At 38.2% G+C, this 27,481-nt stretch overlaps 1 protein-coding gene and 2 long non-coding RNA genes across 8 annotated transcripts in view; 1 reads left to right on the top strand and 2 right to left on the bottom strand.

Moving 5' to 3' along the window:
* LOC309490294 (uncharacterized protein) overlaps nt 1-26,664 on the bottom strand; it is a 142,155-nt gene extending 115,491 nt beyond the window's left edge. For 2 of the 6 annotated variants that reach the window (XM_082159381.1, XM_082159380.1), the window contains exon 1: nt 26,324-26,658. In XM_082159381.1, coding sequence (XP_082015507.1) covers nt 26,324-26,364 — 41 coding nt within the window. In that variant the 5' untranslated portion in view covers nt 26,365-26,658. Of the gene's footprint in view, nt 1-26,323 lie in introns of all 6 variants that reach the window. The other 4 variants (XM_082159379.1, XM_082159384.1, XM_082159383.1 and 1 more) reach the window with 3 other exon arrangements.
* Nucleotides 6,734-13,947, bottom strand: LOC309490297. The gene is made up of 2 exons (XR_014202662.1): nt 13,500-13,947; nt 6,734-8,353 (listed from the first exon to the last, which is right to left on the bottom strand). It is a non-coding gene; the product is annotated as an uncharacterized lncRNA (long non-coding RNA).
* LOC309490296 lies at nt 17,728-22,278 on the top strand. The gene is made up of 2 exons (XR_014202661.1): nt 17,728-20,268; nt 20,447-22,278. It is a non-coding gene; the product is annotated as an uncharacterized lncRNA (long non-coding RNA).
* Nucleotides 26,665-27,481: the final 817 nt, after the last annotated feature.

Here is a 27,481-nt window from a genome sequence, read left to right as displayed (position 1 = left end):
CGTAATCAGTGTCTTTTTATCGAGAAAAACAAAAAAACAGGGCTGATTACAGTCGATAAAGTGACTCAATAGTGGTGAGCTCTGCGTAAAGAAAGTAAAACATTACAACAGAGGATTGTAATGCTTTAACCCCTGATTAACTCTAATGATTACACCTAAAACAGTCCTGCATGGTATGCCATTAGATAAAAAATGGGATGGTTTAATGTACAAGTTTGGCCAAAGTCCTAGAGATCAGCAAGTCAGGACAGCGCCGCATGGGAAAGTGCAGCCTTGCTATGCAAGGCCTTCAACCGTAAAAAGAGTCAGGAGGCAATCTTTAAGAGTGGGCGCCACAGACGTGCACGGACTCATTCATGTCCACAGGAAGTATACGGAGGATGAGGTTTGACAAGGCAAGTTAGGCCATTCAGGGATTCTTCCCATTTTTAAAGGGACAGTTCACCTAAAAATGATAATTATGTCATTATTTACTTAGCCTCATGAAGTTCTAGACCCATTTACCCTGTCCACTCTTTTTCAATACAATGAATGTGAATAGGACTTCTCCAAAATGACCAAAAAACCAATAGCAAAAATGATCCAAATGAGTCTTATGAAGTCATACAATAGCTTTGTGCGTACAAAGTTAAAAGGAGCATCATTTGAGTCGCTATTCACTGAAAATCCTGACATCTGCTCTGGAATTCTCATGAGAAAAGAAGCTGATTTGTGAATGGATGAATCAGAATGATTCATTCAAAAATCTGACTGAACTGGTTCTTGTGTTCTCTCACTGATTAAATGATCCAGTCTTAGAGGTTAACAGCTCACTGGAGGGTATTTGTAGTAAATAACGACTTGGAATACAATACACAATTCACTTGTATGATACTTTTATGCTGACATTTTTAAAGCTTGAAAACTTGGAATAGAGTGAGCACATTATTTAAACTTTTTATTGTCCACATTAGAAAAGAGTTGGAACGTCATGAGGGTGCGTAAATGATAACAGAATGTTAATTTTTAAGTGAATTATCCCTTTAAATTGTACACTGACATAGATCAACAAATAGTCATCCCAACGGAGAGGTATCCTTTGTGCATCCAGTATTTAATTAATTACGAGGTACTTATCATAACGGATGTCTGATTAACAATCTGAAATACCACTAGATTAAGTCACCAACGGGGTTTTTGCAACACGCGAGTCAAAGAACCACCAGACTGCCCTCTTGTGCATTGTTCTGTAAATGCATAATAGACACTTTTGGATCCAAGAAACCCACTCCAGTGCGCATGCAGCATGCATCTCCTCAGTAAAGCACGGATTCTGAGTTCCATTTACTGGAAAAGCAGCGACTGGAATAAGAACAATCTGGAACTTGAGAGACATTCACCTCAGTATATCCCACCATTCCAGCAGCTGACAGCTTTATGGTTCACAACGAAAAGCAAGTAGAACAGAGCAGCTCTCCAAAACAGCTCAGAGTATGTTTTACATGCCACAGCTAGCATACAAAAACCTTCCGTAGCTCACTGAAATTGAGACAAGCATGTGTTTTAGACCTGCTTCCAAGAAAGAAAGGACTTTGTCCTGTTTTTTCATCCTAGATAGAGTTTAGGAAGTTCAACTGGCCTGTTCTGAGGAGAGAATGTATCAAGACAACAGCTGGCCCACTGATGGGGCCTTCTGTTCCCCGTTTCTGAGAAAGCTAGTAAGGACAAGATAGCTATGTCTGGCCAGAGGGAAATGACTGGAAGGAGAAATGAGACAAGGAGAAGGCAGGGGAGGGAAGGAAGCAGCTGGGAAGCTGATCACGTCTGCTTTGACAACATACTGTAGTGGCCATGGTCTCTAAGCCGCTGGATGGAGGGTAGGCCTTGCACAAGAACAGAACGGGGAAATGTGCAGGAGCCTGTGTGCGCACACAGGAAACCCCAAATGAAGTCAAAATTTATAATAGTGGGATTATGTAACAGGAAGCCATATCTCCATCTGCTCAAGAGCCAAGCCCTGGGAGAAAGGGGGAAATTACAGAATAATGCACTTCAGACGTTAATTCAACGCATTTGGTTCTACGGTTCAGTGACGCCCAATTAGACGGCAGTGAATGGACCACAGATAGCAGTCGAGCTTTGTGTAGACTGCGGCAACTGTATCACCTCAAACAATCTATCTGTACTACTTTTCCTTTTTCCATATCGAAAAACATTGCCCCTTTCCCTAAGGCTTATACTTGATTTATGGCAATGTCCAACTTTAATAACTGGACTTTTACAAATACTAAAGAAAAAACTATGGAGTGATGGAAAATGCCGAAGTTCACCTAAGAACTTTCCCACTATTTGCAAATACGTTACAAAGATGCTTTATGGCCATTTTTAAGGTGTTCCAAATAGGTGGTTGCTAGATGATTGCTTACCAGTCCAAGTCAAAAGAGCACACTCTCAAGAGACTCTATGATATTCTAGTCTCTATATGGTTTAGTTCACCAAAAAAAACTCTTTTTTCCCCACCCTCGTTTATCAATAATCCTGTTGTTTAGAAAAGCACCAGTCCTCAACAAACCTTACCAATTGAAATTATCATTAACAACGTTAACATGCTACCAAAGTATCCATTAGCAATCAGATTAATGGCTCTATCAGACCAAAAACAAATCGCAATCGAACCGATTGAGCTCAATCTGAATACAATTTTGATCAGATTGAAAGGGGCAGTGTAGACCTCAAATAATTTGATCACTAAGAAAAATGAAGTATGTAAACAAACACTTGAATCAGACTATTTTCTCAATCTGATTCGAAAATACCTTTGCCATGAAGCGCATGTTTAAATGTTTTACGCCTTACAAGCGTATTTTATTTATCTCTCACATCTTACAAACTGTTCATTGGAGGAGAATGAAAACTTTGTTAAAAATGCTCTTTTGATCGATATGTCTGCTTTCTTTTTAGATTATCAAGGCAATAACATTAATTATACTCACAGAAGCTCCGGTGACATCAGCGAAGTGATTTTCACTGCGTTCTGAAATGTGCGAGATCGCAATTTATAATGGTTGCATTCTGAGCATTACCACAGGGGCGCTATTAGTGCATTAGCATAAACTTCATTAGTCTTCATTCTACTCTTTCAGGTGAACTCCTATCAACACTTTGAAGAAAATTCGCTGAAGTTAATGTTCACAGCAACTTTATTGACAAATAACACTTAATAGCGTAATAGCTCTGCATTACCTTAGGGTTAGCAAAGCCTTAACTATGAAGGTTATGAAGCAACATACCAGACAAAGTCAAGTTTCCAGGCGAGTTTATTTGCGCAATGGCTAGCCATTTTGCAACTGTAAACAAACTGTAACAATGGTTGATACATTTAGTAAGAGAGAATAAAACTTCTGAGTGATATTCTCATGAGATGACAAACAAAAGAATGGTTCAAATTCATCGTGAACCGTAGCCAAGCACATGATTGAAGCAAGCTTCGTTTCTCATGATTTGTAGGAGCACTGGCACAATATAGGAAATAGGACAAAATTAAGCAGCTACATATGCACTCTTGGATGTAGAGAAACCCAAAATTGCTGGCTGTAATGGAAATATAGCTTAATTCAAAGAGTAAAATCAAGGAAAGCATTCAATCAAAACCACCGTAGAGTTAATGTAACCAAATGACGTAGGCCGCCGTGAAAACCTTTGTTGTTCATTTGGAGCCAAACAGTGTTAAGAGAGGGAGAGAGAAAAAGAATCATTACAGTTTTATTGGTGTTTGTTTTTTCTTGCTTTCTTCTGTGCTTTAGGGGTGTTGTCAAATGCATTAATTGGACACATATGATGCAAAGAGTTATGACAGATAAACGCATTCCAACTGGGGGTGTGAGCAATCGACCGAGAAGCCTGGAGACTTACACAAAAAAAATCAACTGAAGTTAAACATTGTTTTATATTAGCTCCCAAGCCTGTGGCCTTATCTAAGAGCGTTTCTCTTCAGATTCACCCAAAAAAACATCTTTTAATCATTTAAAGAGCACAGTTTCTGTCCTGTGTTTATGTATTTCCTGTTTACACAGGAAGTTTAACCTGCACATATCAAATACACCTTTTCAAAGTCAGCATGAAAAGATTTCACCTTATCTATTGTCTAAATTCATGTTAATTCATGTGAAAAAATCATCCATGTATGTTTTCTTTATTATTACTATTATTTTACCTTGTAATTTTTCCTCAAAATGTTATAACTCGATCCCACAGTAAAAGGACAGACGTCTCTCTTCTGACGTATGCCAGACTTTTCCAATAATTAAGTTTGCTTAAATCCCGCCCTTTTATTACAGTCAGCCTAAAGTTTGCATTCAGATCTGCCTCCATCCAATCAACAACCGATGTTAAGACCTACCCTACATTTTATCGATATTTGTTTCACGTGGATGTACGTCACAATACAGAAGAACAGATCTGTCGCTATGAAAACAACATACCACTCTGATTCATTGCAATACCACTCTGATTCATTGCAATACCACTCTGATTCATTGATACCTACTTCTGATTCATTGCAACTTTAAAGGGATACTCCACTTTTTTTTGGAAATAGGCTCATTTTACAACTCCCCCAGAGTTAAACAGTTGAGTCTTACCGTTTTCGAATCCATTCAGCTGAACTCCGGGTCTGGCGGTACCACTTTTAGCATAGCATAGATCATTGAATCGGACAGGTATGGCTAGGAACTATACTCTCATTCCTGCGTAATAATAAAGAAACTTTTCTGCCGTACCATGATTCCAGCAGGCGTAATGATATGACGCAGCGCCTGAAAATAGTCCCCAGCTCGGTAACTTCCAACGTGACCGGGACTAAGTTTGTCTAACCTATTAGACCTATTTTCAGGCGCTGCGTCATATCATTACGCCTGCTGCACCCATGGTACTGCAGCAAAGTTTCTTGATTATTACGCAGGAATGAGAGTGTAGTTCCTAGCCATATCAGCCTAGAAAATCGCAACTTCACATTTTCCGTCGGTCTTAGTACAGGATGTAACTACAGAAGAGTCAAGTTTTAAATAGGAAAAGTATCGAAACTCTTTGGTCATTTTTTTGAGAGAGATGCTAATGGTCCTGTCCAATTCAATGATCTATGCTAAGTTATGCTAAAAGTGGTACCGCCAGACCCGGAGATCGGCTGAATGGATTCGAAAATGGTAAAACTCAACTGTTTAACTCTGGGGGAGTTGTAAAATGAGCCTATTTCCAAAAAAAGTGGAGTATCCCTTTTAAATACCTAATCTAGAGAGCTTTTGATTGGACAAAAATCTGTAAAGTGCAGTATGAGTCATCAAAATATTTACTACATTTCCAGGAAGTAAAAAACTGTACATTTTCACGGTGTGTTTCTGCTAAGACTGCTGCTTTGAATTTAAGAGTACATTTACATATAGATAGCCTCAAGCTAACTTGTTAACAAGACATGGGCTATGTATTGCATACTCTCCTGTTCTGAATTTGTAATTACTTGGTGACCGCTAAAAAAGTATGTTCTATATAGTATGAGTGTGTATGCAATCCGGGTGTACCACATTCACCATGTTGTCAAATTTTATGTGACCAACTAGTGTCAGTTGCATCGTTTCACTGCCATTCTAAAATCCTCTCCCATGTGATAGTAAAGTGGCCATTGTATGTGCACTTCGGAATCTCTCAGGAAGTAGTACACTTAGGCCACATCCACACGAAGCCAGAGCTTTCCCTATCCGATAATTTTTTTCCCCGTTCAAAAAAAATATTCCGTAAACACGGCGGCGTCTCAAGAAATATCTGCGTACACACGAAACCACTGAAACCGACTCAAAACGATGTAGTATACATGCCAGACCAGTATGTGGCGCTGTAATTCTGCCACAGACATACACTAAAAACGGAGAAGAAGACTTGGAGCTCGCGCATAAACCTTGCGCGCTGTATACAACAATAATATTAGGCACAGTAGCTTCTTTTTTTCTTTTTTAATCAAGAACTTTGTTGAACAATATGAAAAACCATAAATGTAGTTGCTGTGACTTAACGGTGTCTGACTAGTTGACGCTTGGTGTGATGATGACATCATCGTTTCACAAAATATACGGATTGGCCGTACACACGAAAACGCAAGGGCGGCGTTTTCAGATTTATCCACCTTGGGACCCGGTTTCAAAAAATAGCGGTTTCAGTCTCCGAAAACGCCGGATCCGTGTGGACGAAACGCCAATACGATAAAACATTTATACGTATACAGCGAAACGCGTCTCCGTGTGGACGGGCCCTTATACATATAGTATAAATGGTGTACTTTTTGCCAATTGTTTTATAAATACTGCGAATTCAGACATACTACGCTTTTCACATACTGTTCTTCGCCTACTATATAGTAGAGAAGTACGAGACTTTGGATGCAGCCATGGACTCAAAGCCCCAAAAACTCTAACTCTGACTTCACAAGGACTTTAATCTAACGTACTTCAAAGTGAATCTGCTTGCTTAAGCATTTGTTCCGCAAACGTTTTGTTAACATACTATGAGACTCTAGAAGGTCAGCCAAGGAGTCTGTTAGCATTTTTCAACGTGTAAACTCAGGAAAGTAGCAAGATCAGCACCAAGTACCGTACAAAAAAATTTGGCCAGCGGCTAAGTGAGAAAGCATTCTAGCTATGCGCTGGATGGGACACAGGTGATGATTCATAGAGTTTCATCCCTCAAACAAAGGTGGGAGATACGCTACGGCTCGGGTTCCTGACGTGTTTCTGCAGCTGCCTGGCCGCAAACTTCATACACACCTCTTTCTGTTTACTATCCAGATATACAACGTTTACATTAGTGGCTGATGTTCTTATGTAATCAGCGTCAGTATGTGTCGCTAATATGACGGGGACCTGTACAGCGTTCAAACCATGATGCTCTACTAGATTAAGTCCGTGTCACCTGAATAGGGTCAATGTTTAAAGCATGCACAAACAGATTTTAGCCAAGTAGCTTTTTAATATTGAAGTCTACAAATGCACCCAGTGGCTTATAGGCCTATATGTGGTTAACACAGAGAAGGTTTTTCTTCAAAGATAAACACAGAAGAACCAGACCAAATTTTCTCGTTCTGTGCTGCCATCACCTGTGAACAATACCAGTTTCCTCAAGTTAAATAAGGTATCTGATTTTAAACTTGTAGCTGTATATTCAAGTGATCGCTGGGCCAATGTGGCATAAATATAAGTTGTATACAGTAAAAAGTGGGAGAGTGACCCCCTCAAAACGTGGATTACACCAGTGGTGGGAGATGACTTGAAGACTCTTTGTACATATACAAACTCTGAGAGCACAGTTGAATGACTTAAAGGGTTAGTTTACCCCAAAATGAAAATTCTGTCAGTAATTGCTCACCCTCATGTTGTTCCAACCCCGTAAGACTTTCGTTCATCTTCGGAACACAAATTAAGATATTTTTGATGAAATCTGACAGCTGGCTCACTCCTTCATAGGCTTCTATGTGATCGATATCTGCCTCCCATCCCAGAAAAAGTTAGTAAAGACATCGTTAAAATAGTCCAAGTGACTACAGTGGCTCAACCTTAAATTTATCAAGCGACGACGAGAATACTTTTTGTGCGCAAAAACAAACAAAAATAACGACTTTATTCAACAATTCATTTTCTTCTGTGTGGGCCTCTGAGTGAGTTCACGTAGTGTAACAGCACAGCCAGCATCACACGCATCACACACACACATGACCAGCGTCGGCCAATAGTGAGCCTACGTTCTGACGTACAACCCAAAAGCACTGCGCTGTTACACTACGTGAACTCATTCAAAGGCCCACACAGAAGAAAATGAATAGTTGAATAAAGTCGTTATTTTAGGGGTTTTTTTGCGCACAAAAAGTATTCTCGTCGCTTGATAAACTTAAGGTTGAGCCACTGTAGTCACTTGGACTATTTTAACGATGTCTTTACTAACTTTTTCTGGGATGGCAGGCAGATATCGATTACATAGAAGCCTATGAAGCAGTGAGCCAGCTCTAAGATTTCATCAAAAATATCTTAATTTGTGTTCTGAAGATGAACGAAAGTCTTACGGGGTTGGAACAACATGAGGGTGAGTAATTACTGACAGAATTTATGGGTGAACTAACCCTTTAATTGAAATCGAATATGGGACGAGTCCTGTCCATCACCTGTGAACAATACCAGTTTCCTCAAGTTAAATGAGGTATCTGATTTTAAACTTGTAGCTGTATATTCAAGTGATCGCTGGGCCAATGTGGCATAAATATAAGTTGTATACAGTAAAGAGTGGGAGAGTGACCCCCTCAAAACGTGGATTACACCAGTGGTGGGAGATGACTTGAAGACTCTTTGTACATATACAAACTCTGAGAGCACAGTTGAATGACTTAAAGCCTATGAAGGAGTGAGCCAGCTCTAAGATTTCATCAAAAATATCTTAATTTGTGCTCTGAAGATGAACGAAAGTCTTACGGGGTTGGAACAACATGAGGGTGAGTAATTACTTACAGAATTTATGGGTGAACTAACCCTTTAATTGAAATCGAATATGGGACGAGTCCTGTCCATCGTCATGTGCACAATGGCCTTATCAGGACATCTGCAACTTTTAAACCATCCAGGCTGCACTCAGGGATAGTCGTCCCTGACAGCTGCTGAAACAGGATTGAATCAACGCCTAGTCAGTTCGGCATTATGTTTTACAATGTGTACTTTAAGTAAAACATCCTAGTTCTGTTTAAAGTTAAAGCGCAACACAACAGTAAGCACATTATTATTATTGTCGTAAAAATTTTTTAACAAGAATGACACATTTTCGGCTTTAAGTGTGTGTGTGAGGGTTAAATTCTGTTAATTTCTAGACGGCCATTTTCTTTGGCATTTTTTAATAGTTTCTACCTGTTTAGGTAGAAATATTTTTGTCATAATTTTGTCTAATTTTCTTTTACTGTATTTGCCATGATTTGATATGTTTTCCAGTTGTATTGTTCTCTTGGCAGGGAAATTGATTCATTTGATTCAGGATATTTTGTCATCATTATTTTTAAGAAGGTAAAGAATACTTATAAACCTTGGTTGTCATGACAATAGAATTTTATCTCATGTTTTAGGCAGTTTTTGGAGAGCTTTTGGGCTGGAAATCGTCAACCCAATCTGGCAACATTGCTCCTGTCAAAAAATTAGAAAAAGGAAGTGTCTTTTTTTGCCAATGTGAAATATAAGGAGAATGTTGAGCCAGATGAACTGCATCTGTGCCTAATTCACAAGAGTGAAAAGTGTTTCCCCATCGGGACAAGAAGAGGTGTGAAGGCTTGCCTCTTCTGTCACCACCAGGTTAGTGTTTGGGTGGGACGCAGCTCTCTAGGTCTGGGCAGGATTTCACTGAAAACCTTCAACACTGTCATATGTGAGCGGTGGAGGAAAAGGCGCCTTGAGAAACGAAGACAGCTGGGCCAGCAGTTACGCAGTCAGAGTTCTCATCACTCTAGGAAGAGTTTGTCTTTGAATTCTGTGGGAAACACGAACCTGTAACACCAGATTTCGCCACTCCTGCAGCCAATAAATACAATGTAATACTTATAATTTAATAAAGTTTCACAAACAATCAGAAACCTGCAAATTCACTGGTTGTGCTATACTGGTTTTAGTGAGGTGGCTTATATTTGTTTGTCTTTAAAGATAAGCAATTCAGACTAAAAAAAAAGTCAAACTAAGATCAAATGATATTATCTTAATACTTGTATTCAGCAGACACATTAAATGTATTAATAGTTACTAAGACTTTTACATTGTTACAAAATACTTCTATTTCAAATAAATGCTGTTCTTGAAACTTTCTATTCATCAAAGGATAAAAAAATAAAATAAAATAAAAAGTACGGTTTCCACAAAGAATATTAACCAGCACAACTGTTTTCAACGCTGATAATAATAAGAAATGTTTCTTGAGCACCAAATCAGCATATTAGAATGATTTCTGAAGTATCATGTGACACTGAATAGTAAAGTAATGATGCTTATTATTACATCAGAAAATATTTGTAAATATTTCACAAATATAACTGTATTTGATCAAACACATTTAGCAATGAGCATAAAATACAAAAAAAAAATTTTTTTTTTTTTTTTTGCCATGACTCTGCAGTTTTAGCACAGCGGTTCAGGTATACTCTTACTTGGGCTGAGATTGATCAAATTTGAAAGATTATGTGGCCCGCTGTAAATAACATCTCTTTGAGTCCTTATAAACACAATAGGATCTGAAAGAATGGGGTTCTACTCAGAACATTCAGGCATGTGTCTTTTTTTAATTTTGCATCTCCTGACCCATCCAAGAATCATACAGCTTTGCCTAGTGACTGGTACAACACACAAACCCCATCCAAGAAACGTCAAATTTGAAGAAAAAACACCCTCTGGAGAGACAGTAACTGTTCCTCACAGACAAACACATCTGTTAAAAATTAGCCTTTTTTGGATCCTTGACTTTATCTATAACTATGACTTATGACAACCATTGTAAGTGAATGTTTTAGCATGACTAGCCTAGCTTCAAATTAATAGCCACAATCATGCATGAGCAAAGTTGTTTAAAATAGTTTAGTATCAGTCTGGTGTTTCTTTTTCTTTGGCTTTGCAGACACAAGAGGGTTTTTCTTACAATACATGAGAGTAATGCCAAAACCCTAGATTTTCCAAATGTGTGATGGCTATAGAAACACAAAGAAGACAAATCAATCCTCATGGACACATGTGCGTGCACATGGGTTAGTTTGATGTCATGCAGTATGACATCTGCACTATTCTTCACTGCATTGTTACTGGGCAGCAGTGGCCCAAAATTAACCACGATGGAAGGAAACTAGACAGATTGAGAAAATTGTGCTTTGTTTGGCCAGTTTCCTTTGTGGTACCCATTTTACATAAGGTAGAACAATAAAACAGCATAACATCTGGGATTCTATTAAGTTTACGTCACCTATGGGCGAAGAACCTTTAGGTTTTAAAAAGAAAGATTATTTGAAAATTTTCATTTTGAAAATATGAGTGGTGCCAGAGTGTTTTTAATGCGGTTATGTGGTTGCTAAGTGTTATGAGCGATTTCTAAAGCAATTGATATCTCGTTAAAATAATTATGAAAATGTTCATTAATAACAGTTTATTTCATCAATGATAGCAAAGACGAGACAAAAAAAGACAATATATTTATTGTAATTAAAACATACTGTTGACGAATATATGACAAGGAAAAGACAACACTGCAAGATATTAACGCACTAATAGGGACGGACCTGAAAACCATATGAGGCCTGGGGAATCCAGGAAGGCCTTGAATCCCAACTTTTTCAATCCCACCGGTATAACAATGTCCTTTTCCATTCTCTTGACCTTTCCCCCAGTGTGGTTAGCCTCCGTAGGGACATTCAGGGTGGCAGAGGTGCTTTTAAATGCGATGGGAGGAATCTTCCTCAATTCACTCTGCCAAATGTCTGCTCTGCTATTCCTTCAAAAGAAGCCACCGGGCGGGAGTGTGTGTGTGTGTGTGTAAAGGCCTTCTTACGATAAAAGCGTATGGCCTTTAAGTATAAGCAGACTCCTTTGTCTGTCTGCCAGGAGTCATTTATATCTCCCGGATTAGTGGGAGCGAGAGCAAAGCCACGAGGCCCGATGTTTTCCAAACACATTGCAGTTAAAACAAGAGGGTCGTTCTGAAAAGGCTCACTTGGGGCCCTGTACCCTCCAGAAAAGTGCTTAAATAGAGTGCGATGAGCAGAGACTAGAGCTAAATCATGCTCTAGCATCATGCACACGAAGCGAGAGAGCGCTAAATAAGGCCAGGCTGCGCACGTCCCCGGCCCACACGTGAGAAGCGCGTTTGATGTTTCTCAGACATCTCTCGCTGGTGCCGGGCGCATTCGTTTGGCCTAAGCAACTTCACGAGACTCTTGTGCATTCAGGGTTGTTCACACGCTCACCGGAGGCTCATCACATGGCTTGACCTCCTTGCGGTGTACGGTTCCTTGTGAACGCAGGAAATGCGCCGATGTCAAGCGCGAGTGTGAATTATTAACCGGTGATGTAAGGAGCCGAAATGTCTGCGCCGATGTTATGACGCTCGCCGAGTAAAGTGAACGCTTTGTGCAGTCAACCCTACTGAACCGGGTCAGAAGCCATCAGCGCAACAAGGCTCCACACTCCACACGGGCATGTGGGATCTCTCTCTAAACCCATCACGAATTCCTCGCTCTTGGCAGCCGCTCAAGTCTTCGCCTTATAGCCTCGATCTCTCTCTCTATCTCAGTGTTTCTCCTGTCCGTTCTCTCTCTCTTTTCATCAGAGCTGGCAGTGGAACTGTAGGCTGCATTCTGCACTAATTAACAGCCTTCAGAAGAAGACCACCAAACTGGTGAACTGGCACACTCTAAGCACACTTTGTTGTTTTTTTCTGCGGCAGTCAAATGCACAGACTCCATGTCAGCGTGTATCAGGCAGCGACGGGGCCTCTGGGGGAGCGCAACACGCTCCTTCTCTGGATACATTGAGAGTGTACCTTTTAAAATGGAAGCTGACATTCTTCCTTTCCTCGTCTTATGTTTCCCATACACTACACGTTATTAATCCTGATTTTCCACTCGCAGACAGTTAAGGGAGAACACAGAAAAAATGTCTGAAATAGGAATTCGTTCACATGAGTGACGATTGCTGTGTTTGTTTGACTTAACAAAGACCCGATCTGAGAGAAGTGTAGATGTATATTTTGCAGGTTAAACATCTAGAACTGTCTACGATCCAAGTCCTGTAGTGTGAAATGTGTTTTTGACTGGAACTGACATTAGCGATGACAGACAGTCGTGTAGAGTGAAAAGAACAGCGATCCGACACATTTAAAACGTCTTTAACTTTAATAGTTCTCCCGCAAAATGTCATTTCTGTTTGTTTTTTTATAAAGTACATTGACTTACATTGTATAGGCAAAAACAGCTAAAGCATTCTTCTACTTGTATGATCCACAGAAGAAAGTTAGTTAGGCTATACAGGTTTGAAATGACATGAGGGTGAGTAAATGATGACAGATTTTGTTTGAGGAGTGAACTTTAAAACCCAAAGTATACTTTACTTTTACATTTTTATGTGTACGTTTGGGTATGCATACAGTGTGCGTGACAAATTTCAGTATGCGTTAATTGAGTCCCACCAGCGCACCATTAAAGAGGCTCCCAATTAGCTGACTAGGCAACCCACCAACGATTTAAAGCACAAATCCAGTGAAAAATGAACCTAGGGGTAATTAACACATGGTTACGAGTCGATCGTTCCCTGAGATGCGTTTTCATGATAATCGAATATAAAGTGTTTTATCTTTAAAAACAGATTAGCTCATAACAATAGTATATGGGGCACAGAGTAAGTAAAAGTAAATCGCTAGTTAATACCACTAACAAGGCTCAAAGTAGTCTCACACTAACACGGTAGCATAATGAGGGTCCATACATGCAAACCGAAGCATTGAGAACTTTGTACAGACAGTTTAATAAGAAGATACTTTATAAAGACAGTACATTACGCGTTTACATGCAGGATCCATTTTGGAAAACAGTCTCAACTAATCGAGTCACGAACGCCGCGCTACGTTAGATTTCACTATGCGTAATTCCTATCGACCAGCTCACTTAGCGCGGCGTTCGTTGCTCGACTAGTCGAGACTGTTTTCCAAAATGGATCCTGCATGTAAACGCGTAATGTACTGTCTTTATAAAGTATCTTCTTATTAAACTGTCTGTACACTTACAAAGTTCTCAATGCTTCGGTGTGCATGTATGGACCCTCATTATGCTACCGTGTTAGTGTGAGACTACTTTGAGCCTTGTTAGTGGTATTAACTAGCGATTTACTTTTACTTACTCTGTGCCCCATATACTATTGTTATGAGCTAATCTGTTTTTAAAGATAAAACATGAAAACGCATCTCAGGGAACGATCGACTCGGTAACCATGTGTTAATTACCCCTAGGTTCATTTTTCACTGGATTTGTCCTTTAATTTTGAACATTAAGTTTAACAATGGCAATGGCTAGTTTGGAACTAGTCTAGCACAGCTGCTGGTCAACTAGCGTAATCCTATTAGTGAAGCTGTTTGAGACTATTGCTAGTTAAAAGAAATCTGGTGGGGACACCATCAAACCAGCATCCCATCCTGAGGCCAAGCATCCAAAACACAACATTATGCAGGTTACCTACAATTCTGGTAAATTACTTTCTTACTAGAAAGACCAAGTTCTAAGGCAGATAATTGATAACAGTTTGGAGCTTATGCATTTATCCAAATCAACGTATGCAAGAGTAGCCTATTCATGGAACTTGACATACATTCAAGCTATAGGATCAAGACTAAAGACAACGAGTTCATTTGAGCCTCAACAAGGAAGTAGGGCAGCGCAGCGGCATGCTGGAAAAGAGGCGCTCGGCATAACGGCACACAGCTGAACGCAGGCAGGGTGAATGACTCTGTTTCTGTGTGTGTTGGGCAGCAGGCCTCATTAGAGGCACATAGACACGTGGAGCCAGGGCGACAGAAGCCCTGCAGATGCAGCGAAGGCACCCCGGCCCTGCTCTCAAAATCCGAAGCCCAGACAAAACCACATTGTGTGAGGATTTATGGGAAGGCTTATGGACTCCATGAAAACAAGGCACTCTCTGAAAGACACACACTGAGTCGGTGTGATGACAGTCTCTCAATGGTTTGGGGAGAACAGTAAGCAGTGTGGGTCTGTGAGAGAGAGAGACGGATGAGGACTGTGAATCAAACTGGAGGAAGATGACACTTGAAGGGTTCTGGTGGTGGCAGGAGGGGGGCTCGCAACCAAACAGCTGCGTGACGGGAAAGCGCAAGAGGAAGCAATCTGTGAACATACTGTTTGATATCTGAATGGGAGCGGGGCAGCTAGAGGGGACCAGCTACATGCTAAAGACTCAGTCAAGATTTATAGGAAATTACAAAGCGATTCACAGACAGGTCAATGATGTGATTCACAGATCTAAACTGTAGAAACTAATAAAAAAATATATTGTATATTTCAAATATACAATAACTTGAGTGTATACCTCTTCTATGATTAGCATTTTTTTTCAAACTAATTTTGAATTTGTGATTAGGCATAAAGTGAAAAAGTGACAATTGTCCTAATTTCATAGAAAAAAATGTAAAGTAAATAATTGTCTATTATAATTTCTTTTAAGAAATCCTGAATAATTAACAAAACTGCTTATTCATTTTTGAAAAACGTATACAAAATTTAAGTCATGTGGTACAACCAACATTCAGAATATATAGGCTATATATATATATATATATATATATATATATATATATATATATATATATATACACACACACACATATATACATACAGTACAGGCCAAAAGTTTGGACACATTACTATTTTTAATGTTTTTGAAAGAAGTTTCTTCTGCTCATCAAGCCTGCATTTATTTGATCAAAAATACAGAAAAAAAAATGTAATATTGTGATATATTATTACAAATTAAAATAATTGGTTTTCAATTTATTATACTTTAAATTGTCATTTATTTCTGTGATGCAAAGCTGAATTTTCAGGATCATTACTCCAGTCTTCAGTGTCACATGTGTCATCCAGTCTATCACATGATCCTTTAGAAATCATTCTAATATGATGATTCATTATTAAAGTTGGAAACAGTTCTGCTGCTTAATATTTTTTCATAACCTGTGATACTTTTTTAGGATACTTTGATGAATAAAAAATAAATAAATAAAAATAAAAATAAAAAAGAAGCAAATGTTTTAAAAATATAAATCTTTTGTAACAACAATATACACTACTGGTCAGTAATTTGGGGTCAGTAATTTTTATTTAATTTTTCTGAAATAAATCAATACTTTTATTCAGCAAGGATGTGTTAAAATGATAAAAAGTGATAGTAAAGAAGATTTATATTATTAGAAAATATTTTTTTATTTTGAATAAATGCAGTTCTTTTTAACCTTTTATTCATCAAATATATTAGGCAGCAGAACGGTTTCCAACACTCATAATAAATCAGAATATTAGAATGATTTTTAAAGGATCATGTGATAGACTGGATGTCACATGTGACACTGAAGACTGGAGTAATGATCCTGAAAATTCAGCTTTGCATCACAGAAATAAATGATAATTTAAAGTATAATAAATTGAAAACCAATTATTTTAAATTGTAATAATATATCACAAAATTACTTTTTTTTCAGTATTTTTGATCAAATAAATGCAGGCTTGATGAGCAGAAAAAACTTCTTTCAAAAACATTAAAAATAGTAATGTGTCCAAACTTTTGGCCTGTACTGTATATAGAACAGAAAATTATAACACAGAGAGGACCCCTTCAGACCGCATGACTCTCGCTTAAGACTCGTAAAATATCAGATAATTTGACCTTTAAAATGTCAAGTGGTGCAACATATTAAATGTAACAAAAATTTATAAATAATAATAAATTAATAAACAAAAATAATTATTAAAGGGATAGTTCACTTTGAAATTAATTTTTGGTATGTTTTAGCTTACCTCAAGGGCATCCAAGATGTAGGTGTCTTTTTTTCCGCAGTAGTTTCAATTTTGATATTTTTAGGTCAAACCGTTCTTGTCTGTCAGTCATAAGCCCCTTTCACACTGAGATTCCGGAAAATACACGGATAAAGTGACCCGGGATTTGACCCGGGTTCGTTTGATTTTGGTCATTCACACTGCCAGTGATTTTCCGGAATCAGAGAGTGCGTTCACACACAACCCGTAAAAATGCCGTAAAGACACGTGACATCGATGTGACTTGTAATCTCAGCAGCGTCTTAAGTTTGCTTATGAGCTGCGATCTCTCTCTCGAGAAACCACGCCTGTGCATTTGTTTCTCTGATTCGATCATAAACTTGCGCATTACGTACCGTTTCACAGCTGAAGAACGAGCCCGGCTTCAGCGTCATCACTACGACACGGCATTATTACGGCTTTTGTTCACACAGCGCGCGTTCCGGGACTGAACACGGCAATGTTACTAGGTTCCGACCCGGCATCGATCCCGGCATAAATCCCGGGTCGAGTTTGCGTTCACACAAAAGGCGCTCTGGCAATTTGCCGGCAATTTGCCGGGTTCAAAGCGCTGTGTGAAAGGGGCTTTATAATGCAGGTCTATGGTCACGGTCTCAAAACACAAGCACAGAGTCCAAATTAAAACAATTCCCCGTCGTCCAAATTAAACAATTCCCCATCGTAAGTACACATTGATGGCCTAAGACACGAAACGAGCGGTTTGTGTGAGAAAACGAACAATATTTATATCGTTTTTACCTCTTATACGCAGACATGTCCGAGTGATCTGATGTGTACGCAGACTGGTGCATAGACATATAAACACTAGATGTCGCCTTGTCTACGGCAGTTCATTGGAACGAATGTCTTTAAGGCGACATCTAGTGTATATATCTATGCACCAGTCTGTGTACACGTCAGATCAGATCACTCGGACATGTCTGCGTATAAGAGGTAAAAACGATATAAATACTGTTCGTTTTCTCACACAAACCGCTCGTTTCGTGTCTTAGGCCATCAATGTGTACTTACGATGGGGAATTGTTTAATTTGGACGACGGGGAATTGTTTTAATTAATCGGAAAAAAAGACACCTACATCTTGGATGCCCTTGAGGTAAGCTAAAACATACCAAAAATGAATTTCAAAGTGAACTATCCCTTTAAGATGTGTATGCTCACATGTATTCAAGGTGTAATGAAAATATGCATTGCTTTTTACTTAATGGTTACACCACATGACATTTTTAAAGTCATTAACTTTTCTTGAAAAAGTTTGAATATATGAAACCAGCATGAATATAATAAGTACATTTAACTTGGCGCATATTTTACTAGATTTTAAAAGGCTTTTCCTTATCTTTATCATGGGCACAATACGTCATAGACCCAGATATTGATCCAACAGAGGACAGAGAGATCTATAAAATGTTATATAATAAACCCCAGTAAGTGCTTCACCAGTAATTCATTTCAGGCAGCCCTCCCAAGTACTACTCCAAACAGATCCATTACCACCACAGATCCATTACCACCACAACAAAGAAGGCACCCGCCCCTGCTCTGCAATCCTCCGACTAGTGTGCAACTGTGCATGCGTATCGCTCTGACGGCGGGAGAAGGGGTGTCGAGGTTAAGGCTGGATCCCTGCATGGTCTCAATGGCGTTCTTGTGTTCGGCACCGCGGAGGTGACTAGCTATCAGGGCCCCGCTTTGCGCGCACAGCGCCCGCTTTTTCCATTCTGTCAGCGCCGAGCAGCACACTGGTTCCTTCCAAACTCAGCGCCACTTCATTAAATGACTTTAGACTCTTGGCAGAGGCAGTGGGAAAAGTCTATATTAACTGTGTGTGAGATCCATGGGGCGGCCAACAAAGGCTGTGGTTGTTCCCCCTGTAAGGGTTCGCTGTGCCGGGGAGGGGATTTGGGACCTTTAGGGGTACCTGCGGGTCTTGCAGTGCACCGTGACTTTCTTTAACAAGCTAAGGAATATCCAAGTAAGTACACAAAACTGTGTGATGACATCATACAGAGTGATGCATCTGATTGGCCTGTAGACATTGCTGAGTAGTGAACTGATTTTATGTAATCTGGATTACGTAATCAGATTCTAAAAAATGTATTATTACATTTGAAAATACTTGTAATCAGACTACAATTAGTTTTTGATTAATTACACAGTTACTTAATACTCACAAAATGCCAGTAAACTAGTCAGATTCCATTGATTATCCCCAATTCTTAATTTGTATCTTCTTTTAGAAATGTTCCTTTCTAAAAGAAGTCTATTGCTTATAAATGTTCAGAAAGTCTTCGAGTTACGTGGGATTGCGCACAGGCTGGCCACTAGTCACGCAACTATAGACAAATTGTTATAAACAAACTGTTATAAACAAATTAGGTCAAAAGTAGTCTAAAAGTAGTCGGATTATATTACATAAAATGTGTAATGTGATAGATTATGTTACTAACTAACTAACAATTTTCAAACTGTAATTTGTATTCAGTAATGGGTTAACATTAGTAGGCTAACCCAGCATTGTCTGTACAGAGGACATACGGGAACGAAAAAAAACCCTTCTATTAGCTCTACCTGGCTGATGAATCGCAGCATTTGTGCTTATTCATTACATATTGTGAGGTCATTACTTTACATAGCTGAAGTAAAGCTGACCGATGACGTCGCCAGAACAGGCCTGTCCTTCAGAAATTAAGCTACAGTGATGGTGACGGACAAGCTGGCAGCGTCCTTCAAACAGAAAATCACAGATGGAGATTTTCAAAAACAGCGGTTCAGTTTTGACTGAACAGTCGCTTGCGGTCCCACTCACATAGGGATCTATTGAGCGCCCTTGCCAGAGCTATTTACACAACTTATTGAGTGTTAAAGGCCTCTCGCCCATTCTCAGCTTCATTGAACTAGCTTTATTCTCAGCTTTATTGAAGCAATCGACACTATAAAACACTCATTCACACAACTGGCTATGGCGGAAAGTACAATTATTCAGCCGGGTGCACTTTTTGCTCCCCAGGCCAGTCCCGAGACCCATTCTCGTTTAGCAGAAAAACAGGCAAAAAACTATGGCAGCCTATCGCAGAACAATAGCTGCCTTTTAGAGAGCTGTGAATGTCACACGCTGTTTTGAGTCCTGTGGCGGAGACCGGGAGAAGCAGTGATGTCAGGATTTACCGTTTGTTTGTGGGAGAGCTGGAATTAAAGTGAAATAAGGAGTGATGAGAGAGATTGGACAGTCTAGAAACAGCAGGATTGTGGGAGAGGGTCACACATCCATCACGGCCATTCTCAGTCGGCGTGCCCTGAGGTTCCCACACAAGTGTGCTCTCTGCCTCACTCACTGTGTAAGAACACACACATATATAGACATTCATCCTGCTATCTAAATGAGGACATAGGTTACCATAAACTTAAACAGCTCTACTCATATAGAGCTAATTGCTAACACGAACCAAAGATGCCATGGCCATCCAAACATGCCACTTCACAAGTAAGGATGGCCACACACTTGAAGATTTTAAGCCCGATTTGCACCCCCCAACGATCTGGGGTGTGTGGCCCGATTCGAGGCTTCTCGCAACTGACTTTTTCTCCAAATAATCCTCAATTGTGTGGCGTTATTACGATTATTTTACTGCTCCCGTTCGCGTTGGGACCCACACGTTCCCAAATCATCAAAAACAAACATGTTTGATATTTACGATTATTGTCTGGCCGGCCTCTGACGTGATACCCGCGATAGCCAATGAGAGCGAGCGAGCTTCACTAACCGGATGTTGCGTGCTTCTATAGATGAAACTTGGCAAACATGCCACGAAAGTGGAGCACTGAGAAAGAAGATCACCTATATTCTTTTTTTTTCTCCTTTGTCTTTCTTCCCGTTAAACAAAACTCACACCAAGAGAACCAGCTGACGACGTCGATCGTCCTCCATTTGTTTTTCTTCTCAAGTCACGTTTGATCTTGCTTGTCTCACTGTGAAAATGTTACTACAAATCGACAGCTATGTGGTCTTGGGGTCCGGAAGAATCTTCTAGTGTGTGCATTCGGAGGATTATAATGCTAAAAATCGGCTGAAACTGCCCTTATGTCTGTGGTCTACAGCAGTTTTAAAATCGGTTAAGATTTGAAAATCATCTAGTGTTTCCCAGGCCTAATCCACTAGGCTAAAAAATCTGAAGTGGTAAAAATGCACAAAACAAAAGTTATATGGCCACACATGCATACATATACATATTTATACATGTAAATACATATCCTTTTTAATCTTTGAGGATGTGCATGGATAGCCCAGACATGCACAATTATGAATTCAATGCTCAAGACTATACTTAAGAAGCGAATACATGAATGCTTTAATTCACAAACACACACTTTATGAATGTGCCACAGATTTCTCTACCTAAGCTGAGAAAACTTAGCGCCTTGGTGTATCCCGGGCTTAAAGGCGTCGGTTTGGTGTCCCTACCCTCTGAAACCACACACATTCCCTGAGGAAAACAGGCTTTGATAAAAGATGATGATGACCATAATGGGTTAAATAAATGATGAAGAACATTTAACTTTCTAAAACTGTTAAAACCAAAGGAGGCTTGATAGTTAAGCACACCACCATCATCCAAGGGGAGCAAGAAAGACAGATCTCCCAAAGAAATCAATTAGGCTTACAAATATTTGTGTCCTGTCAACAGGCACTCCTGTGTGATCACCGCGACTCTGGCTCATTTGTTCTAATTAAGAGAGTCTACAGTCGGCCGGGCCTGATTAAGCTGTTGATCCCGGGATAATTAAGAGCAGGCTAGTGCTTAAACAGGAAGGTGAGAAGGTCTACAGCGGAGTTTTCCTGCTGACCGCCCGTTTTTACATACAGTCCTTCCACTCTAGCCACATTTACATCCATAGCTTCTCATTTTCAGACACAAACCTCTCTCTATCTCGCACATGCATCTCTGAGCTGCATCAGTCCCACACTTCGCCCAGATTTTGCGTGCGAGACGCGAGGGTCTGATTTCAAACGTCGAGTCACGCTAGCTCTTTCCCAATGTGCGTGCGTACAGTATGTCAATGAACTTTGGAAGCTTTGTGTCAATAATTACTCTTTATAAATAATTTTTCAGTCGTGGACCACAAATGGCTCAGGTTACTCAGTATAGGTAGCCTAATATCCTGGCTGCTTCGTGTTAACGTGGCGTAGAAAAAGCTAGAATCCACTAGCGGTGAATATGACAGTGCCTCATACATTCTGCCAACGGAAGCAGAGGATATCAAGTACTAAAGTTCACAATATTAGTGATTAGTGGAAATCCCTCTGAAAAGCAGGAGTTTGCTGCCACCTACTGGAACACAAGTGATAGGTTACTCTCAAGTTGTATTATCCTCATATTTCAACACAGATTTAAAATGTGGCTGTCATTGTTACAACGAAAATAAAAGTAAAATATTATTCATATGGGTATAAATCTATTATTTAAAAGACATGTATTGTTTTACAGTGTTATCGGGGATTTCATTCAATTAATTAAATATTAAGAAGGAGATCGATAAATGTTGCCCTGGCAACTAACTGAAAATAAATACTTTAAATTGGACTTGCTAAAATTACTAAACCAAAAACTAAATAAAAATAAGCTAAACAGAAATATATATAAAAAATGCAAATGACGAAAGCACATAACAAAATCCTTAACTTAAACTAAAATGAAAACTGAAAACAAAAAATAAAAGTAAATATTGATAAATACAGTACTAAAATAATACTGTTGATGTATCCATTATTTATATTATTCATATACAAAACATATGTAAACATTAATATAGATATTATTCTTATACATATATAAATAATATAAACCATAATATACATAATAGCAATACATTTTAACAATGATATAATATTTAAACATTTAGAAAAATAATAAAAGATTATTATGGCCCAATATGGCATTTACAAAAACGCTTTTTGTTTACGTTCAGGTATTTCCTTTTTAACAGAAAATGTGTTACCAAATTGTCTCTGACCTTAATCTTCCATCCACTAGATGGCAGCATTTTCAAAGAAATGTATCATGTTTCCTTATTCCTTTGTGTAAGTAAAGCTGTCACGTTCTTTGTTGAGATTTAACACTCTGTTTTGTAGGTGTAAACATGATTTCTTAATTTTGTCATTTTTACAGCATAAACTGAGTCAACCCAGTTTGAGGGACTTTACAAAAGGGATAAGGTCAAAAAATTCCCATGTACAATTTGAGCCATGGTCTTCCTGTTTATAATGCAAACCATTTACCATAATGAATAAGTCAAACAGAAGTTACTAGAACATTTATTGCTAAGCCACTTCCCACGAGATATTACTCTTTTTTTTCTTACTAAAATAAAAATGATTCACCTCATGGTTCATTATCTAACCATCTTAACTCGCTATTGTCGCTTTTGGCCTGCTTACCTGTATGTTGTAAAAATACACTATTGTTTTGGTAAACTGCTTTCTTTTTGTAAATAAGCACTGTAAAAAATAAAATTGAACTTATATTACATAATATTTATTTTCACCTATAATATTTTCCCTTAAACCGAAGCCATTCTCAACAATAATAATTGTGTAACAACAATGACAATTACAATAGTAACAGTGATTAAGGAAAGAAAATAGTATAGATATAGCTAGTATAGATATAGACCATATAGACATGTATAAGGCCTATATGACAATAACATTCTTGTTATGTCTCACAAATTCCGCTTTCTTTGTTTCCATTTACATAGATGCCAGGAAACCATGACGTTGAATCGACCCAGATCGAGCCTTTCACTGTCATGTTATCAGTCCCACAAACAGCTGCTCAGAAGACAACTACCGTCATTTCCGCTTCAGAAGCACAACAAACAAAACAAAGAACGCACGGTATGAGTGTGAGGATGCACACGTTGAGCGAGCATTTTCATTACCACAATGAATTATACATTCTCTGTAGGTATAATATAGGTATATATACTTTGAAATATAGGTAATAATATAGGTAATATGAGTATAAAAATATAGGTAATGTGAGTGAAATCACAGTGACTTGATGGGATATTGTCAATATATAGATTTTTTTTTTTAAAAAGCAACTGAATTAGTTTTAGGCGCATTAGTTTTTAGTCTAGTCAGATATATACTGTATAGATAGATAGATAGATAGATAGATAGATAGATAGATAGATAGATAGATAGATAGATAGATAGATAGATAGATAGATAGATAGATAGATAGATAGATAGATAGATAGATAGATAGATAGATAGATAGATAGATCTTACAACATAATATATCAGATGTGTGTTATTTTTAAATATATTTTTTATATATACTTAAAACATTGAATCATTTGAAAACAAAATCATTTTAGGGTTTTATATATATAGTCATTCTACATTCCTCCTAACTGAAACACTGATCTTGAAAGTCAACAATGTCATTTCTCAGAAGCCAAGTCTCTTTAAAACCACAGCAGGTGACAGTATGCGTAGGAGATAAATCAACCATAACGGCCACACGGAGAGATCTGCCATTTTGATTTTAAACTAAGAAGGGTGCTTTAAACTCTCTTAATGCAAATGATTATTGAGATATGCAAGATTTCCAATCAATCAATCAATCAATCTGTCCTGACAAATACACTGCGGTGAGGACCACTGAACGCTCAACCTGCTCTCTGAATGACAAAGATCTGAGTGCGTGTGTCTCAGGAGTCAGAGAAGACACTGCGTTCCCAATCGAGTGCCCCCCACCCCCCACCCCAGGCAGGAAGTTCCAATCCTCCACACCCCTTCTCCTCCCCCTCCTCCTCCTCTTCCTCCTCTTCCTCAGGAGAGAGGACACTGGATGAACGCTGCGCGTGCAGCGCCGAGGCTCTGAGATGAAGGCTGTACCCACATCCTGTGTTCATGTTAAATGTCTTATAAGAGCACCTGCCTTGCCTTGCCTTGCCCTGCCCCTCGCCTTCTGCCATTACCCAAAAACTGAAACTGCTGAGGCATTTTCTGTTTTGTTTTTAGGGTTCTGAAAAGCATCTGCTGAAGATTTCTCAAAGGAAGCACTGCATGCATCACTAAATGCAAACAAACACTGTAAAAACACTGTGTTATTGAATGCCATATACCTTCCATCAACAAGGATTTTGAAGCCTAATGGCGCACTTGAAACATCCATTGTGTTAGAACGGCAGCAATGACTCGCTGAGCTGAACATTACACCATCAAACTCTAGATTTGATCACTTAGGTTTTTGAACAATTTGCATAATATTTCTTAACAATTTATATATTTTAATGGCTTAATTTAATGACAAGTGTGTGGTGTGACCATAACATAAAAGAAATATGTATATCTTTTTATTTTATTTACTTTTCATAGACGCAAACAACGTCAATATCAATGTCAAAAATAATTGTTTAAAAAAGTTAAACAACTTTTTTTTAAAACCCATTTTAACTGTTTTTAGAAAAGATTAATCATTAATATCAAGAGTAACCAAATTTCTTGACCTTAGAAAAAACGCAATTTTCATAAAAATGTCAAAATGTTTAAAATATATACTTTTTAATCATGACAAAAACATGTGTTCTTGTTTTATATGGATTGTGCCACTATGCATTATGTCACACTGACTTTACAAAGTTTTGCAGACATAAATATTTAAAACATATTTTCTTCACTGCTTTTTAAAATAAATGAAATAATTAATGTAATAAATTACCTTGATATTAACAAAATGTGCATTTTCATAAAAAGGTTAATGTGCTATTTTTTTTTTTTAAAAGTCATATGACAACAAAGTGGGTTATGCCACACTGACTTGAATTTACAAAGTTTTCCAAATATAAATATTTTAAACAAAATTGCTTTACTGCTTACTTATTAATAGAAGAATGCATGTAATTTTAAGAATTTCAACCTATTAATGAGATTTTCTTTTTCATATAATCTGTGGACAGTTACACCACCTGGACATTTTTGACGTCCAACCTTTAAAAAAAACAAAAAAACATCAAAATGCCTTTTAATTCACACATATGAATTAAAATGTGTTAATAAAACAGTGTATTCAAAAACATTCTTGTATGAATTACATTTTAACGCATTTTGACGAACTTCCGTACAAAACAAGCGTCACGTCACCGACTGAAATAAAAAAATACAATGAGCGACCATTTGCATACAACTAAGAATATCTTTCACATTTTTTTAGTCACCCTCTCCCAAACGATTACATACATACACCTATAAGAGTCATGAAAGTATGGACAAAACACCTTGACCCCTGAATTTCAAAATATATATATTAAAAAAAACACTGAAAATAAGTAAGCCGCCCACCGATGCTCCCAAGGGCTCAATTGCGCAAGAGTTTATCACTTGCGATAAGGATCTCATTACGCTTCATTCTTTTACGAAAGAAACGCGAGGCGAAAATGACCACCTTACTTACAGTATTCCTGTAGTTACCCATAAAGCTCCTCTTTGCGTCACAACAAACATATTTTGCCAAAGAAATACACCAAAAATCACATTTTTTTTCACCGACAAACGTCCCGGATGTCTGCCAACATCTTACTTGCGCTCGTTCTTTCAGAGATGAGAAAAGTGCTCGTATCATCGACGCGATAAAACAGTTAAACTCACACAACCTGTAGAAATCTTAAACATGCCCCTTACCGAATTAAGTGATTTTTCTGGCAGTCTTCGGCACGCGACATCCTCTCGTAGTAAAGTTTTCATACAGCGTGCGACTGTGTTGTTTACAAAGTATTGAGCAGAATCCCGATTGGTCCGGGTCGAGTCAAGGCGACGCCCCGAAGCTTAAAGCCCATCTGACGCGACGCAACAAACCTGTAATCAACGCCGCCTCATTTCGCCGCGTCGCAGATTCTTTAATTATAATGGAACGGTTTTAGGTTGTCGCTTGCAGTGTGTATACGGTATTTAGTAAGTTTGAGTTGCGCTTTTACCTCAACTGTAAGGTTCAGTTTTTGCATAAGGTGGCGCCATTGTCAACCTTCTCCTCGAAATTTTAGGACTAGCAAACGGACATCCTTTCTTTTTACATAAGTGACATTATGTTTATGACCAGTAGGCACCCCCATACTATTAGCATAATATCATATAACTAAAACGAATAATACAATAATTATATATTATTTAAATAGTAAAAAACAGGCTTTTTAGTTATGCTCATTTAAATGTTAAAAGATGGGCAAGCATAATTGTCATTAAAAAAAAATCACAATAACAAAAAATAACAGTGGTCCTAAAAATGTGACCTGTGCAGAGTATATGAAGAGTATTAATATGAAGAGTAACAAAATGTAAAAACAAAAACAAATTGATATTAACAAAAGGGCCTTTTCAAAAAAAGGTTGAAATATGTTACTTATTTTTAAACAAATTGACTTCATATATAGGTCTATAAGTTCCAAATATAAATAATATTTAAAACAAAATAGTTTAACTTATTAATGTGAGTTTTACCAAATAAAGCATATGATTGTATGATTTATACACTGAATCAAGTCTACACTGTAAAATAAAATATTGTTGGATGTTGGTTTAACTTAAAAAGTTACATGGAGCCAGTTGCAGAAACCTCTAAGACTAGTCTTACAAGTTTGACATCAACATTTTTTCTTTAAGACTTTTCATAGCTTTTGTAAATCAGTTTCTTAAAAACAGATTAGCCTAATTTGAAACCGAAAACTAAGACTGACTGCCTCTAACTAACTGCTATGGGTCACAGAACTTAAGACACTGTCTTAACATATTGGCTATTTATGCAACTGGTTGCCTTAAAATTTTGAGTTCATTGAAATTAAAAAT

The sequence above is a fragment of the Leuciscus leuciscus genome, assembly GCF_965113295.1.
Source record: "Leuciscus leuciscus genome assembly, chromosome: 25".
In the NCBI taxonomy this organism is placed as follows: Eukaryota; Metazoa; Chordata; class Actinopteri; order Cypriniformes; family Leuciscidae; genus Leuciscus; species Leuciscus leuciscus.
The sequence above is the reverse complement of the archived record's forward strand: the minus strand, read 5'-3'. Positions and strand labels throughout refer to the sequence as shown.